The sequence below is a fragment of the Esox lucius genome, chromosome 12 (assembly GCF_011004845.1).
Source record: "Esox lucius isolate fEsoLuc1 chromosome 12, fEsoLuc1.pri, whole genome shotgun sequence".
In the NCBI taxonomy this organism is placed as follows: Eukaryota; Metazoa; Chordata; class Actinopteri; order Esociformes; family Esocidae; genus Esox; species Esox lucius.
The window spans coordinates 19,891,039-19,905,364 of record NC_047580.1 but is presented as its reverse complement, the minus strand read 5'-3'; the positions used below and the strand labels follow the sequence as shown (position 1 = coordinate 19,905,364).

At 39.0% G+C, this 14,326-nt stretch overlaps 2 protein-coding genes across 4 annotated transcripts; one reads left to right on the top strand and one right to left on the bottom strand.

Moving 5' to 3' along the window:
- Positions 1–38: 38 nt before the first annotated feature.
- tpk2 (thiamin pyrophosphokinase 2) lies at positions 39–4,585 on the top strand. 2 transcript variants are annotated; one of them, XM_010898742.4, is made up of 8 exons: positions 39–258; positions 385–626; positions 705–768; positions 848–978; positions 2,665–2,783; positions 2,868–3,000; positions 3,186–3,282; positions 4,342–4,585. In XM_010898742.4, exons 1-8 carry the CDS (start codon positions 195–197, stop codon positions 4,386–4,388), a joined length of 897 nt encoding a protein of 298 aa, XP_010897044.1. In that variant the 5' UTR covers positions 39–194; the 3' UTR covers positions 4,389–4,585. The 2 variants fall into 2 exon arrangements, with proteins under 2 accessions (XP_010897044.1, XP_010897045.1); XM_010898743.5 differs by having other exon boundaries at positions 3,855–4,585.
- A 4-nt stretch (positions 4,586–4,589) lies between these two features.
- rhoaa (ras homolog gene family, member Aa) lies at positions 4,590–14,009 on the bottom strand. Of its 2 annotated transcripts, none has more exons than XM_010898741.4 (5): positions 13,938–14,009; positions 6,692–6,847; positions 6,474–6,594; positions 6,248–6,378; positions 4,590–6,002 (listed from the first exon to the last, which is right to left on the bottom strand). In XM_010898741.4, exons 2-5 carry the CDS (start codon positions 6,845–6,847, stop codon positions 5,829–5,831), a joined length of 582 nt encoding a protein of 193 aa, XP_010897043.1. In that variant the 5' UTR covers positions 13,938–14,009; the 3' UTR covers positions 4,590–5,828. The 2 variants fall into 2 exon arrangements, with proteins under 2 accessions (XP_010897043.1, XP_034151744.1); XM_034295853.1 differs by lacking the exon at positions 13,938–14,009 and adding an exon at positions 13,611–13,641.
- Between the last annotated feature and the right edge of the window lie 317 nt (positions 14,010–14,326).

Genomic DNA, 14,326 nt, shown 5'->3' with positions numbered 1-14,326 from the left:
CGTTGTTATTAGTTTTTATAAAAAGCCAAGGCTGTCTGTCTGTCAATAACATGTGACAATAGGCTTCTCCGAGCTAGTTAGTGGTGGTTAGCGAGTGACTTCAGATTTACTATGCGGATAAATAAAACATTTCATCTTGTTGTCTTATTCTACCATTTGCAGTAGCATTGGACTCAGCAACCTAGGCTCCAACCATGACTACCTGGTCGGATAAAATTCTCCAGTTGCTTCGCCGAATGAATAATTTTTATTTGCCAGGTTAGAGTGAAACTTGTGATGAATGTAAGGGAATAACAAGTTGTGTCGAAATGTTTGATTTGATAGGGACATTACACGTTGCCTAGCATGTATTGTACAACGTCGTAATTTTTTTGTCTCTTCCAGACTCCAGCCGCACCACTTGCTTTCGGTTTGAATTGGGGGGAGAGCAAGTTGGGTGGGTGCCTTCAAATGTAGCTTCCATTTTGAGTAAATTTCCAGAGATATTCAGTCCACCACGCTGCGGCGCTATTACTCTTCGCGAAAGTTTCGACTCCTATGAGAAGAGGTCAGAGGCTGTAGATGACGTTCTTCAGTCAATCAGGAGAGAAGGGTGTCTGACAGTCTTGAAGGGATGGAGAGATGAGGTGAGGATATGTGTTGTACAATATATTGGCAGACTGAAACCAAATGTTTACATTTTCTAAAATGTGTCTCTTCTATAGAAATATGATGTAATGCCCAGATTCTGTGATACTCCACTAATGTGTATGGAGAGATCAGCCACAAGTAAGCCATTTCCTAAGCAATATCATAAATCGGTCCTATTCTCCTGACGTTGCATGTCTTATTAACATTGTCATTCTAGGCCTCTTTGGTGTGAAACGGTATGGTGTCCACATTAATGGGTACTGTCGGGATGAAAATGGGGAACTCAGGATGTGGTTGGGACGACGATCAAAGACCAAGCAGACCTACCCTGGAAAACTGGACAACCTGGTCAGCACCTGATGATTTTATAGATCATATTCAGAAAATTCCATTGTCACAGAATGATGCAGATAATCAGATGTTCACTTTAAATCTATGCTAAAAAAAACATTGATTGCAGTAGTTCAAAAATATGTTGGGGGAAAATTATAGATGATAACAGCATGGCTAAACCACTAAGGTTATGGAACTTTGCATGGTAACACAGTTTAAATGTGATATGTTGAGTTTGTTAGACTTCCTGCTGTGGGCGAGCCTCATGGACTAATGTTGTACTCAGTGAAAAACTATTATTCAGTTATTCATTGCATTGTGTTGTAATCTTGATAGAAGAATATTTGAATGTAGCATTGATGCATGTTTTGGTCAGAATGTATTGTAGTTGTCAGCCTGTTGTAATGTATGCTTGAAAAACCAAAGTCAGACGGGTCACTTCTGTGTGGACTGCAGCAAGGTATAGCTGGGACACCAGTGCATGTGAAGCAGCGTAGTTAAAGTTGAATACACAAAGTGCATCATGCTTTTATGGAATTATATTACTTATTGTTGGCTCATGTGTATCATTGTTTTTCTAGTAGCCTGATAATTTATACGATACAAATTTCTGACAACTGATACTACATTTTCTGTAGTAGGCTATGGCAATGACCTGTTGGAACCAAAACTAGCCATTGACAGCCTAAAACAACTTTTAACATGCAGTTTGGTAGAACATTCTGTTGGTGCTAACTAAACAGTTAACACCAGCATCCTGAAGACAAAGCAACATTTGAGGCAAGTCTGTAGTAAGGTTCTCCAAAAACACCAATCAGGGGTAGCATACAAAAACATTACCAAGGCATTGAAAATCCTCCTGAGCACAGCAAAGCAAGGTCTATTTCTAAGCAATGGATAGAATATGAAACTATATTGAAGCTGTGTAGAACAGTGCATCCACAAAAACTCAATATCTGGACAAAAATGGCAGTAGTCAGGGTGGCCACCAAGAGGGCTATGGTAACTGTAAAGGAGTTACAATCCTTCAGGTGAGCTGGGTGACTGTGTATTCTGCAACAATAGCTCAGATGATTCTCAAAAGTTGCCTTTATGAGAGAATGGTAAAAAGTAAGCCATTGTTGAAAAAAAACTTGGCTAGAGTTTGCCAGAAGGCATGTGGGAGACCAAGTGAAAGATTCTATGGTCTGATGAGACCAAACCAAAATGTTCTGTCCTCAAAGCTAAGTGCTATGTTTGGTGCATGTCATCCTTAGCGTGGTGCTGGCAGCATCACCACTGAGAAGTTAGAGGGATGAGCGATAGGGATGAGTGATAGGGATGCTTCTCAGCGGCAAGGACTGGGAGACTTATCAGGATTCAGGGAAGGATGGAGGAAAATACACAGATCCTTTAAGAAAACCTGATCCAGATTGCACTGTAATTAATTTATAACAATTTGCTGATTTTATCTTTTAATCTAACTTCATGGATTTTTTTTGTGTTGCCCGTTCACCAAACCCCATCATTACATTAATTTAGATTTTATATTGTAAAAGAATAAAATGTGGAAAAGTCCAAGGGAGTGAATACTTTGAGAGCCTGCAATTATATCACACTTTTCCACCTTTAAATTTGCCCGCTCAAAACGTTGTAATTTTTTTAGTAAATGGCCAACTGTTGTGTTTGCCAAACTTAATGTTCTTACTATTCTGTTTTCAGGCTGCTGGTGGTCTAGCAGCAGGTATCAGTGTAAAAGACACCCTGATCAAGGAATGTGAGGAGGAGGCCTGCATCCCAGCAGACATAGCAGAGACTGCACACCCTGTGAGCACAGTGAGGTGATTGATTTCTCAATGTGAATGTCTTGCATTACTTTTTCATATCCCAAGTATTTCAGTCACAACTGTTTTCTCCTCTTATAGCTATACTTATGAGGATAAGGAGGGGGTGTTTCCAGAAAGCCAGTTTGTGTTTGACTTGGAACTCCCTCGTGAGTTCAAGCCTCGTATAGGGGATGGGGAGGTGCAAGATTTCTACCTCTACTCTATGGACGAGGTTAGACTCTCTACTTTTGAGGACCTACCCTCCTGCATGAAGGTTTCAGTGTCTGTTGTTCTTCCCTTGACATAGTGAATCCAAATGTCAAGTGCACCTTCTAAGTCGATCTTGTAATGAGCATCTGCTAAAATGTAATGAAAAGTGTTGATGGAAATGTAGTAAACCTACAGTGTCGTTTTCAGGTGAAAGAAGTGCTGGTTAGTGACGACTTTAAGCCCAACTGTGCTATGGTGGTCCTGGACTTCCTCATCAGACACTCCTACATACAACCTGACACAGGTGTGTAGAAGTGCATCAATCAATCGCATGGGATAACAGGGTTTTAAAAACTCAGAAGCAGCTGTGGGTCCGTTGGTAAACTCTTTTTGATACTGTATTAGCACAGTCATGATGCTGAATCACTGGGATATGGAGGTCATGATTTAGAATCCCCCAACATACAAGCCAACCAGCAAATACATCTTTATTATTTTTTTATCTCCTATGATTTAGCATAAAGTAGTATTTGACAGTGAGGGAAAACAAATATCAAAAATGTGTGAATTAACAAAATGATTTATAAGGCTACTAAATAGACATATACTTTATTGGCATTATGTCAATTGCTAACAACTAATAATGCAACTACACACTGTTGGCCAAGAAACAGCTGAGTAGCAATTACTTTCAGTCCCCTAAAATGGGGGACTACCTATCAAAAGGGCTGTAATTCCTACTTGGTTCATGGATGTAAATACTCTCAAAAGTAAATGCTGACAGTCTGCATTTTAACCTCTTAGTTATTTCAAACAGAGCCAAAACAACAAAACGTATGTCACTGTCCCAGCACTTACATATCCACTGTATTGTAGGTGTATGCTTGAAGGAGAGTGCACTTTGGCCACAGCATTAACAAGACTGTACTGAACCAGTTTGCACCACTGTCTGCTGGGAACACTTGTCACAACCAGGAATTAAACTCCTGGACGCAGTGGTACTGGAAATCTGTGACTTAGAACACTGTGCGACTTGGGAGCTCTGCTGATGCTTAAAGTTAACTTTTAACATCTAATTTTGACAAGTAGATCCCCTTGGTATGAATCATGAAATCATTGCTTTTGATAATGTCTTTACTGTATAACACGGTATATCAAAGTTGGTAGACTACCCGAAAACCATCAAAGCACCATCAAGTGAAATTGTCTTAGAGAATCCTGTACATCTTCCTGGACCTTTATCTTTAGAAAAAGTAGTTGAGTAAAAGTTATCAGGAGCAAAAACTATGAACACTGGTTCTCGGTCAATTCTTTGAACAGAGCCAAGAACAGCAGTATATTCAAGACATGTCATTTTTTTCAGAACCCTATTACCAGGAGTTTGTTGCCGGGCTACATCAGACTTTGTAAATACTGGAGTGAAGACGATGAAATGGTTACGTGGTGAGGGACGTTCAGGGGATACACTGCTTTTTAGGATTCTTGATCTGTTCTGTCCATGTAAAATATTGTAATCTTTTGTCACTATTGTAATCTTTTGTCACTCTGTAAATAAAAAAACTCCATGCACATCTTTTTGTTGAGCGCAATAAAACCATAAGACACAACCAGTCATTCCCTATAACAATTTATTTTCTTTAGAGTACATTTAAGAGAACTGAGGAAATGTGAGGATGCATTTGTATACAAAAGACCCCTCTCTCACCAATTACTTTTTGTTTAAAGTTACTTGCATTTAATTGTTTGAAATCCTGTCCTATTGCATGAATGACTTTTCAAGCATTTTACATTTCCTTTTTAAAATGTAATTCTAAAATTACTATATTTTTTTATTTTTTTTTGCAACATATGCTTAACTGATACAGGATAAGCTAGTAGACTCTCACACAAGGTTAAACATACAGTACAAGAAAAAGGGAAACCAGAACAGTTGTTAGAAATATGCGGACTGGAGGGAGTGAGAAATAGGCCCACAAAAACTCACCCCCAAAGTCTGGCATGCAGGCAAAAACATCTGCAAGATGAAAATACCAAATTTGCAACTTAATTTCACCTTATTCATACCCCACTTTCAAACCAAACAGTGTCTGACAGTCAATATAAAATGTATAATATTTTTATCTGACTTGAGGCCAACTAATGATACAATGAAATTCTAAAATGATTTTCATTACATACATGTACAGCTATAAAACACTCAAATCTGTTAGTATCATTATTGTATGCATTGCAATATGAATTTTATAGTGAAAGGCAAATTAAAACAATGAGCTACTTAAATAAATCTTAATTGCTTGTATCAAATGAACTACACTATTGGACTGACAATATCATAGGTTATGGTTAGTCTATCCATAAAGAAAACAAAAATAAACACATACAGGTATGGCTAGAGAAAGTAAAGACAAGCGCAGACAAACTGCAAGCCAGGGAGGTCAGAGTCGGGAGAATGGAATGAATCCCCTTTTTCTTCGACGATGCGCAGCTCTATGAACCAGGTCAATAGCACTGGGTTTAAAGACCCTAATGAGAAGACTAGTATCACCCATGTCGTTCTGAAAAATCACCACCACACTCTGACAAGTTTACCGGAGAGAGTGTGTCATCCAAGAACCAATATAAAATATTTACCATGCGATAATCTCATATTGAAAGTGGATTGGCGAACACCTTGCCCATAAAAATCTCCCTTTTCCGTTTGACCTTCATCTTCTCCATTTCTTTTGGCCTAGTTAGATCATTTTTATCCTTGCCCCCTTGAAACCCACACACCCTCTCAGAAAGGGAGAATTAGAAAAGCTGTGCAATGTTTTTCCAACTTCCCTCCCTCTCCCGTCTTGCCCCAGCTCTTTATAGGAGGAGGCAGGCATTCTTCTTGCCGCGTTTCTTGGCCTGCAGTGCTGCCCTGGTGGCCATTTCAAACACCTCTCTCACGCCGTCTTTCGTCTTGGCTGAGCACTCCAAATAGCCAAACGCATTGATGCGGTTTGCCATGTCCCGGCCCTCCTCGTGCTTCACTGGCTCCTGTTCATGTGATACAGGTGGAAAAGTGTTAAGAGGTATTCTGTGGTTGGCATTCTTTGACATACCAAACCACCAACAATAATAGCAAAAAATATAAAGTTAAATATAACATGTTGGACAGCTGAAAAAATAACAACTGTTGTTAGGTTATCGTCTGTGATTTGTTCATTTTCAAAGATACAAATATCCTGAATGGATAGAATTTTGATGAATTGTAGCTATCTATTTTATAATCCACACTGTACCTGCTTCATCTTTGCTAGCTCCCGACGTGTGTGCTCATCATTCCGCAGGTCTTTCTTATTACCCACAAGAATGATGGGCACATTTGGACAGAAGTGTTTTACTTCAGGTGTCCACTTCTCTGGGATATTCTCTGTTTCAGACACAGGATCATTTTAGTAAACTGTTGTAAATTCAAATGGGATAATGTTGTTGGAAATTTGAACATTACAGTAACCAAGGTCTTACCCAAGCTGTCGGGGCTATCTATGGAAAAGCACATGAGGATGACGTCAGTGTCAGGGTAGGAGAGAGGCCGTAGTCTGTCGTAGTCCTCTTGTCCAGCTGTGTCCCAGAGTGCCAGTTCCACCTAGAATCCCCAGGGAGGGCAGATATTTACTGCTACGCTTCTGCTTGGCCAAAACCAAACTTGCTCTGGGTAAAATGTGTGTGACTAACAATCTCACCTGCTTACTGTCCACCTCAATATCTGCCACATAGTTCTCAAACACTGTAGGTACGTAGACCTCAGGGAACTGGTCTTTACTGAAGACAATAAGCAGACAGGTCTTCCCACAGGCACCATCACCGACGATTACCAGTTTTTTACGGATCGCTGCCATCTGCAAAAACATTTGTTAAAATAAAAATCCAGAATTTCTTTTATTTTTAAAACTTTTTAAAACTATTTCTAGTTTCAGTGGTAATATAGAAAAAAAACATGCTTGTTTCAAACAAAATGGAACCATATTGTAATTTTGCTAAAACTACCCGTTTGAACTGGTGGTCTGAAATGGCTAGCCATTAGTTTTTCTTATAAACCAATCTGGCTAAAGCAGAGAGTTGTAATTGGGGGAAAATTAACAACTCTGACACTTTGAAGTGTATGCAACCAAATTTTCCACGATCCAATCACATTTGTTATACAGATCAGTTTGTCCAACAGTTAGATTGGTAAACAATTCATGAATTGCCAAAATTCCAAAAATGTGCCAAAATGTTTTTAATGCTTTATTGGAAACAAAAGTGGTGAAAGAGTGTTTGCAGAAAGAGTAGGTCAGTTTTAAACCCACACTACAGCAGTATATTTGCATCAAATGTCAGCTTAGACCACTGGATCACCTTAGGTCACTGATATCTGACAGATCTGTGCCTCATCACAATGAAAGTTTTTTCTTGCACCCTACCATCTTTTGCTAAATTTACTTTCTCAGGTAAACATTAGAACAGTAGCACATTCACATTAGGCTACACTTAAACAACACTGGCTGCTTATGCAAGTTAGGGTAAATTACTAATCATGCCACTTGCCACCAATTAGTTGACAAATGTAACAGATATACAGCCTAGCAAGCCTTAATGTTGTGTTGCTGTAAATTGAACAGACAATGGCCTATTTACTCAATTTCTCCCATGTGCAGTAGTGGATGTTTGTCTCTAGTCCAAAAGTTCTATGTCAGGAGTGTGTAAAACAAAGAGCAGCTGGAGTAACTCCCCATTCAAGCAAATCCAAAGCCTATCTTATACAGTAATAAGCACTAGGACCATTGCCAGAAAGAAATATGCAAATACATTTTGTACATTACGGTCTTAACGTCCTTTCAATTCCAAAGAACAAAGTAATTGGTAAAACAGCTTTGCCATAATAAGTTTATTCCCTGGAATTTACTAGTCATCATTTAAAAGCATATGCATTGTTATGCCTGAACTTTCTTGGTAAAATAAAGCAATTCTCATTACCAAAATATTCTTATTCATTTCCACAACCTGCTCTGAAATAAGTCTTCTGAAACTGCTCCTGAAACACTGTATGTGAATCCACCTGCTAACACCCCTCCATCGAGCATAGTAAATTATCATTACCAATGTCAGGTAAACCATTCCTACTTTTTAAATTACCCACCACTGACAGCCTGTGTTGGTGTCGAGAAGGTTTGATTGGTGCGTTTTTCTCTTGTATTAACAGCTAACACTATATGTTTAACAAGAGAGGTTTAGCTAGCCTCACTAACGTTAGCTAGGTCATTGGAGTTGGTTACATCGTTGCAGACGAAAACAGACTTAATTACAATGATTACATGTAGATATGATTGAAAATACAATTTAGAGTTGAGCTCGTAAGTTTGCATACCCTGGCAAGGAATTGTGAAATTTTGGCATTGATTTTGAAAATATGATAATCATGCAAAAAAACATGCATTTTATTTAAGGATAGTGATCATATGAAGCCATTTACTATCACATATTTGTTTGGCTCCTTTTTAAGTCATAATGATAACAGAAATCACCCAAATGGCCCTGATAAAAAGTTGACATACCCTTGAATGTTCGGCCTTACAGACACACACATGTGGAAACGGCAATTGAAGGTGAATTTCCCACACCTGTGGTTTTTAAATTGCAATTAGTGTATGAATAGTCAATGAGTTTGTAAGCTCTCACGAGGATACACTGAGCAGGCTAGATACTGAGACATGGGGAGCAGAAAATCAAAAGACCTACGTAACAAGGAAACAGAATTTTATAAAGATGGAAAAGGATATAAAAAGATATCCAAAGCCTTGCAAATGCCAGTCAGTACTGTTCAATCACTTATTAATAAGTGGAAGATTCCAGGATCTCTTGATACCAAGCTAAGGTCAGGTAGACCAAAAAAAGTTGGGGGGGGGGGGGCTCTAAAGGCACAGGGAATCTTGTGAAAATTGTCAAAATGCAAGATAAATGCAGCATGTTATCAGAAAATACTGGCAGATAATTTTAATTCTTCTGCCCCAAAGCTGCGCATGGAATGCTCAGATTGAACTTTCCAGCACGACAATGACCCTAAGCACAAGGCCAAGCTGACACTCCAGTGGTTACAGCAAAAAAAGGTGAAGGTTCTGGAGTGGCCATCACAGTTTCCTGACCTTAATATCACTGAGCCACTCTCAAAACGGGAAATCTCAAACGTGTGGTTCATGCAAGATGAGAAGACTTTGCATGACCTGGAAGCATGTTGCCAAGACAAATGGGCAGCTATACCTGCAAGAATTTGGGGCCTCAGACAACTATTACAAAAGACTGCACGCTGTCATTCATTCTAAAGGGGGCAAAACACAGTTTAAGAACTAAGGGTATGCAGAATATGGAACATTTTCTTTCTTTGTTGCCATGTTTTGTTTTATGATTGTGCCATTCTGAATTCCATAAGAAATAAAATATGTTTTACTTGCTCACTCATGTTCTCTTTACAAATGGTACATATATTACCAATTCTCCAATGGTATGCAAACTTTTGAGCACAACTGTATATGGGGTTGGCGCATCCAATGGAACTGCAACTATCTGACATTTTGAAGTATAACTAGTAAAAGTTGTGGAGTTGCCGATGGAGGGCAATGGAAGGAGTTTTTTTTTAACTGCAAAGTGGGCGTTCCCATATGCCGTGACATCAAGTGAAAACAATCAATTAAATGGTTTTGCTAGCCTAGACTAAGCATTAATGTAGTTGCCAGTAGTTTCCCCAAAACACGCTAATAGCTGCAGTGTTTCCTACAGGCACCGATTGTCCTGAGGTCTTTTTTATTGCATTGTATTTACAGCAATAAACTGTTGTCCTAAGAACAGTTCCTTATATTGCAGCCAGATGGGGGTAAGGCCTTAAACAAATCATATTGATCACCAGATTGAAAATCTACCAGCAGACAATTATTTTTAATTAGTGGCTTCTAAAAATATATATATATTCCAAGTAACACAATTTATCTAAATGTTGTCAAAATATTGTGACTTGAGTTTATGCAAAATATTACAGATGGGTCAAACATTTTAGTTGCCCCTTTAAGGGCAGAGGGTTAACATGGTAACGAAGCCAACAACACAGTGGGGAGAACAAGTATTTGATACACTGCCGAATTTGCAGGTTTTCCTACTTACAAAGCATATAGAGGTCTGTAATTGTTATCATAGCTACACTTCAACTGCGAGAGACTGAATCTAAAACAAAAATCCAGAAAATCACATTGTATGATTTTTAAGTAATTCATTTGCATTTTATTGCATGACATACGTATTTGATCACCTACCAACCAGTAAGAATTCCAGCTCTCACAGACCTGTTCGTTTTTCTTTAAGAAGCCCTTCTGTTCTCCGCTCATTACCTGTATTAACTGCACCTGTTTGAACATGTTACCTGTATAAAAGACACCTGTCCACACACTCAATCAAACAGACTCCAACCTCTCCACAATGGCCAAGACCAGAGAGCTGTGTAAGGACATCAGGGATGAAATTGTAGACCTGCACAAGGCTGGGATGGGCTACACGACAATAGGCAAGCTGCTTGGTGAGAAGGCAACAACTGTTGGCGCAATTATTAGAAAATGGAAAAGTTCAAGATGACGGTCAATCTCCCTCGGTCTGGGGCTCCATGCAAGATCTCACCTCGTGGGGCATCAATGATCATGAGGGATCAGCCCAGAACCACACAGCAGGACCTGCTCAATGACCTGTAAAGAGCCGGGACCACAGTCTCAAAGCAAACCATTAGTAACACACTACGCCGTCATGGATTAAAATCCTGCAGCGCACGCAAGATCCCCCTGCTCAAGCCAGCGCATGTCCAGGCCCGTCTGAAGTTTACCAATGACCATCTGGATGATCCAGAGGAGGAATGGGAGAAGGTCATGTGGTCTGATGAGACAAAAAAAAATTGGTCTAAACTCCACTTGCCATGTTTGGAGGAGGAAGATGGATGAGTACCAGCCCAAGAACACCATTCCAACTGTGAAGCATGGAGGTGGAAACATCATTTTTTGGGGATGCTTTTCTGCAAGGGGGACAGGAAGACTGCACCGTATTGAGGGGAGGATGGATGGGGCCATGTATCGCAAGATATTGGCTAACAAACAAAAGACGGGTCATGGCTGGGTCTTCCAGCATGACAACGACCCGAAACACACGGCCAGGGCAACTAAGGAGTGGCTCCATAAGAAGCGTCTCAAGGTCCTGGAGTGTTCAAACCTGGTCAAGAACTACAATTGCAAACCAAAGGTTTCTGTACCAAATATTAAGTTCTGCTTTTCTGATGTATCAAATACTTAAAAATCATACAATGTGATTTTCTGGATTTTTGTTTTAGATTCCGTCACTCACAGTTGAAGAGTACCTATGATAAAAAATTTGACTTCTTCATGCTTTGTAAGTGGGAAAACCTGCAAAATCAGCAGTGTATGAAATACTTGTTCTCCCCACTGTACGTTACGGTAGTTTTGACACTAGTGCCATAATAGTTTAACTTGGTCATAGTCTCGTCTTGGAAAAATACTGCAGCAAATGAATCTGTAAAATTTTGTAACATCAGCGTCTGTTAGCTGGCACTAGCTTGGCTAGCCAGAAGAGATTGGGTGCTGCTTTCACCACAGTACTAATTCATTTTGTCAGGATTACTTGCGCGGTTCAATAACATAAGTAAAGTAAGAGCAGAACCAAACCGTTCGTAGTAGCAGCTACGGCTGTGTAACCGACTGTGAGCACCACACATCAAACCTATGGTGCAAAATGTCTGTAACGTGAATACCAACATAATAGTGTTGAACAAGGACTACAGTACGACTGACCCCATTCAGTCAACTGGTCAATTGTTTGGTCAGTAGACTGTTGGCTGACTAAGATATTTTAGTCTAGCAGTTGCATGGTCATGTGACACCTATCTGATTCCCACCTGTACCAATCCACTGTTGAGGACAAAGCATATATATTCTAACAAACGTGTTTTCTTAATTGGCACAGTATATTAGACCTACCTTAACATTAAACATCCTTAATTTATCTACATAATTTTTTGCATATGTCATATGTGAGCACAACTGTATGCAAAACATATCAGTCGCTGTCTTCAGTTCTGAAATAAATCTCCAGGGTGGGCCGTTTATTTGACATACTCAGGTCAGGAACATGTTTTTATATTTCTGGTTATCTCGTCAATACCCCTCATTAGTTATGTATTTGTTGGTTTCATTAAAGGGGAATAACAACGAATATCAAACATTTGTGCAAGTTCATGAATCACTAAGTAATTGTTGGACTGTCTATTTGCATAATTCTATCATGCAGGAAGAGCAGGGATGAACTAGCGCTAGTGCAGTGTTCTCTTGTTATTGCACTTACCCCACTAATATGATTTTAAACAACTTTGTGAAATAAAGAAATAAGTGGAAAAACAATTGTCCATTCTCTACATAAATTACAGATCTCCCCTGATTAATGTTTGTAGATAAACATCACTGATCACCTTGCCTACCTTATGCTCTATTCAAGTATCCTACAATATGCATATACGTTTTCAGTTGTGGCAAAGCGTCCATCAGGAAAGTTTTTGTTTGCAAATCCCATTCTAAGCACATTTCTGTCTAAACATAAAAGAACAATACCTTGAAAAGCTTAGGTGTGATTTAGGGTTGGGTCGAATGCCTGCACACCAATCAGCTCTCCAGATAAGAGAGGCTATAATGTGCTTTATTTAGAAGCCAAACATATGGTACTTGATGCCCTGATCAAGAGCAGAGGGGTATGAGATGGTAGAACTATGGAGACCAAAGACCAGCAACCTTAGAAATACATGGGCAACAAATAATCTGCCAATTACTGTGGTAGTTTGAGGGGAGGTATTTAAGAGTCGTAACACCATGGTCTAAGGACTGAATTGGAAAATGCACTTATTTAATTCCAACGCAAGCGTGCATTGTCCAGTTTGCAATTTAACACAGGAGGTCTTTAACATAATGTAATGCTTGTTAAGAGAAGTGACGAATTTGAAAACATTGTAAATGTTTTATTAACTACTAAAGATTATGCGATTGATTAACTTAATCTTTTGACAGCACTACCTTTCATCCATTTTCATTCGTTTAAATTATATACTTTTATTTTGAACATTAAAACTAGGACACGCAAGGCATCCACTATTGTGGCTCATCATGGCTATTGTGGCTAGCTTCTTATACGTAAAGCCAGGTTAACTTCATAAGACCATTTACCGAACTTAGCACCACTAAAATGCATGGTTTCAAATACCCCATATCCACGATTTATTAGATAGAACATTTGCTAAATACGTGAAATAGGGGATAGATAAGTAAACACAGTCAATTGTAGTCATTCGATAGCTAAGATGTTGGACAAACAACTAGCTAACTACAGTAGGTAGCTAATGAAGCTACACTTTTTCTAATTTAAAACGCCCAACGAAGTGTCAAGTTTGGTTCAGTGGAAGGCATGACAATTCAGTGATAGCTAGCAAGTAAAGTAGCTAAAAAGCTAGGACAACTAGCTAGCTACTAGTTAGCCAGGTTAACAAGCTAACCGTTAACTTATTTTGAATACTACAGGGACAAAAAGTAACCTTACCAAGCATCGAGATCAGATACTTCTGCTGTTAACAAAAAAATAATAATTATGACATCATATACTTGGCAAAGATCACCTTATACAGGTTCTTTTGCCAGTCTAGTTCTGATTGGTAGTGTGAAACAAGGAGCATTTTCACTTCAATTGTTCGTTTCCGTCATCAAGGCTAGCTAGCTAGCTAATAGCTGTCTCTCTGGCCTCGTGTCATATTGGCTATAGGGAACAGGTTTAAAGTGTCGTACTAATGTTTAATTAACAAATTATAACTTTTCAAGGCGAGCAATAACAAAAGTGTTAAAATTAAGTTAGATTTACTACTGTTATTACCGTGTTCGTTACGGATGTCCTCGCCTTCCTTTTCTTTTCCTGTCCTGTCCGACCCTTCAACCCCGCCCCCGACTGTGTGCCACGCCGATAACATCCGCCAATGTCCATGAACCAGAGATCATTGGAAATGGGGAGATTGGAAACTATTATTAATAAATTGAGGAATGTAACACAATAAATATATAACTATAGATGGGCAATGATCTACAGCCCCAAACACTACAATGGATCTATGTCGGCCACCGCAACAATAACAACGTGTGCAGAGGTGGAATATAAAGTCTTTATTACAGTTGTATTATCTTAATTGGATATAAATAACCATATAGCAAAATGTATGCAATCACTGTTCAATTCAAAATACAGTCCCTTGAAAAAATATTTAGAAC

What these genes read in the sequence shown, in the direction of transcription:
- tpk2 (XM_010898742.4), top strand. Translation starts at nt 195, where the DNA reads ATGACTACCTGGTCGGATAAAATTCTCCAGTTGCTTCGCCGAATGAAT. An exon ending in ACCTCTACTCTATGGACGAG is followed by an intron (nt 3,001 to 3,185) that starts GTTAGACTCTCT and finishes TGTCGTTTTCAG; the next exon opens with GTGAAAGAAGTGCTGGTTAG. An exon ending in CTACATACAACCTGACACAG is followed by an intron (nt 3,283 to 4,341) that starts GTGTGTAGAAGT and finishes CATTTTTTTCAG; the next exon opens with AACCCTATTACCAGGAGTTT.
- rhoaa (XM_010898741.4), bottom strand. Translation starts at nt 6,847, where the DNA reads ATGGCAGCGATCCGTAAAAAACTGGTAATCGTCGGTGATGGTGCCTGT. An exon ending in TTGAGGTGGACAGTAAGCAG is followed by an intron (nt 6,595 to 6,691) that starts GTGAGATTGTTA and finishes TGGGGATTCTAG; the next exon opens with GTGGAACTGGCACTCTGGGA. An exon ending in AGCTAGCAAAGATGAAGCAG is followed by an intron (nt 6,003 to 6,247) that starts GTACAGTGTGGA and finishes TCACATGAACAG; the next exon opens with GAGCCAGTGAAGCACGAGGA.